We start from the raw sequence: 2,041 nt of genomic DNA on the forward strand, positions 1-2,041 counted from the left end.
CTAAAAAATATGGAATTTCGAGATCACTAAAGTCTTACCTTACCACTTGAAATTTAGCATCAAAAGAACAAGTTTGCCACCTAAATACTTCGAAAAAGCTGAGAAAGACACTAGGGGGACATTCTGAGCTTTCAGTTGGTTATTCACACATTATAGACAGAAGTAGGTGTATGTAAGCAAGTCTTTCCAAAAATGGACAGAGGTGGGTGGGGCCCACTGTGTTTGATTTAGTAAATGTAGCGATATGTCAGCAAATAGAAAAGATAGGAGGTTATTATTTAATATTCTAGCTTTTTTATATTAGTAATTTGAGTTACTAATTTTTAAGAAACTATAAACTTTTATTTGGACATCACAAACAATCTAATTTGAACCAATGCTGCATTCAACATACCCACATGACAAAAATTGATATTTAGGAATTGTTTTAATATTTACTTTTAAATTAAGAAATTAACTAATCTATATTACTAAAATTGGAATTATAATCTACAATTTGATAACAAACCTATTCACATTCATTCATTAAATAGTAGTTCAATAAAATTTTGAATGTGAGTGTACAAATTTGAAGACATGGCCTTTGATCTGTGACCATAGAATGATCCGTAAGAGATAAATTAAGAGAAATTGTTGACTCTGACATTAATATTGTGTAGCTCCATTATGCTGATGCCACTTCTGATCTGTATCATAACCTTTGAGTTTTACAGAGTTATCAATTTAAATTATTGTAAAGCAGATTTAATATATTTGTTATACTGTTTTGATTTTTACAGTTTATTTGTTTTCATTTCCAGCTTCTGTGCATGCTACGAAGCTGAATTTGGACTCTTACCTGTACAGGAAGGCTTGAAAGAAAGTTGCAGGTCTAGTCTGCCCGAGGGACAGGTTAGTGTCCGTAGCAGCTGTGGGTTAGTGTCTGATCTCTCGGAGTTTGGAATACCCCTAGAGCACCTAATAGCGTGCATACCAGGTGTTCAGATTACAAAGTCAGGCCTTGGTGTGAAGAAGGTTCAATGGCTTGGTGACAGATCCCTGGATGAGCAAAGTATGCATACTTTATAGTGTTAGCTTAATAACTACTTTGATAACTAAAAGCTTGCAATATATTTTGACACCACTACTTTACACTTAAGTGTCGCATTATCTAGTAAAATTTTGCAGACTTTTTATAAGTTTTTGCAAACATAGTTTTTAAATTTATTATGAAAGTAGTACTTCAAGGAAAGTTTGATTATGAAAATTCAGAAACTAATTAGTGTCATAAAAATACAAATTCAAAGAATTTGCTTCTAATTAGTATCTTATTACTGATTATAATAAAAAAAAAATTTTGTTATGGTAAACTTGAATAAATGTCTTGTCTTATATAGGATGTTTCACAAACTTGGTCATTATTATAAATCATAATGTACTACATCAGTTTTAGTAATTTACACTATTTATGTATGTTTGTAATGTAAATTTGTTAAAATACAGTATATTATAACACAGGTCAGCGAAGCATTAGTCCTGCCTTAGTTGGCCAATTGGCACTTTTCAGCCGAGAGATGGTCGATCTTCTAAAGAATCAGCCTCGGTGTCTGATGGCATTTAGCAAGTTTATTCCTGCCTACCACCATCATTTTGGCCGTCAGTGTCGTGTGGCAGACTATGGTTTTACCAAGCTCATTGATCTTTTGGAATCAGTCCCACAGGTTGTTCAGGTAAAGATTATCGCTTGGAATTTTCACTGAATTATAAATATGGAATAGCTGGGTGTTTTATGAGGTCAAATTACTTTTGTTTTCCTTTGCTCTTGTTGTTGTCATATTGAGGGCTCAGAATTCTTATAATTTTTATTTAATTAAATAATGCACTAAAGAATATAGACTAATATTCGTGCAAAAAAGTAGACAAATTCACTTACCTCTAAAAATTTTCCTGGTTTTCCAACTATGCGACAAGAGCTGTTACAAATTCATCCAAGCTAGTTGTTAACTTCCCATGGGAACAAATCTTGTACTGTGAGTGAAATTAACGATATTCTCTTCAGTAT

General features: G+C 32.5%; 1 protein-coding gene across 4 annotated transcripts in view; it reads left to right on the forward strand.

Annotated features, from left to right (window-relative positions):
* The window catches only part of LOC106465481 (meiosis regulator and mRNA stability factor 1-like), a 100,768-nt gene that overhangs the window by 70,671 nt on the left and 28,056 nt on the right, over positions 1-2,041 (forward strand). For all 4 annotated transcript variants that reach the window (XM_022393391.1, XM_022393393.1, XM_022393392.1 and 1 more), the window contains 2 exons: positions 801-1,051; positions 1,498-1,709. In XM_022393391.1, the coding sequence (XP_022249099.1) occupies positions 801-1,051; positions 1,498-1,709 (463 nt within the window). The remainder of the gene's footprint in view (positions 1-800; positions 1,052-1,497; positions 1,710-2,041) is intronic.

The sequence above is a fragment of the Limulus polyphemus genome, unplaced genomic scaffold (genome assembly GCF_000517525.1).
Source record: "Limulus polyphemus unplaced genomic scaffold, Limulus_polyphemus-2.1.2 Scaffold1959, whole genome shotgun sequence".
NCBI lineage: Eukaryota > Metazoa > Arthropoda > Merostomata > Xiphosura > Limulidae > Limulus > Limulus polyphemus.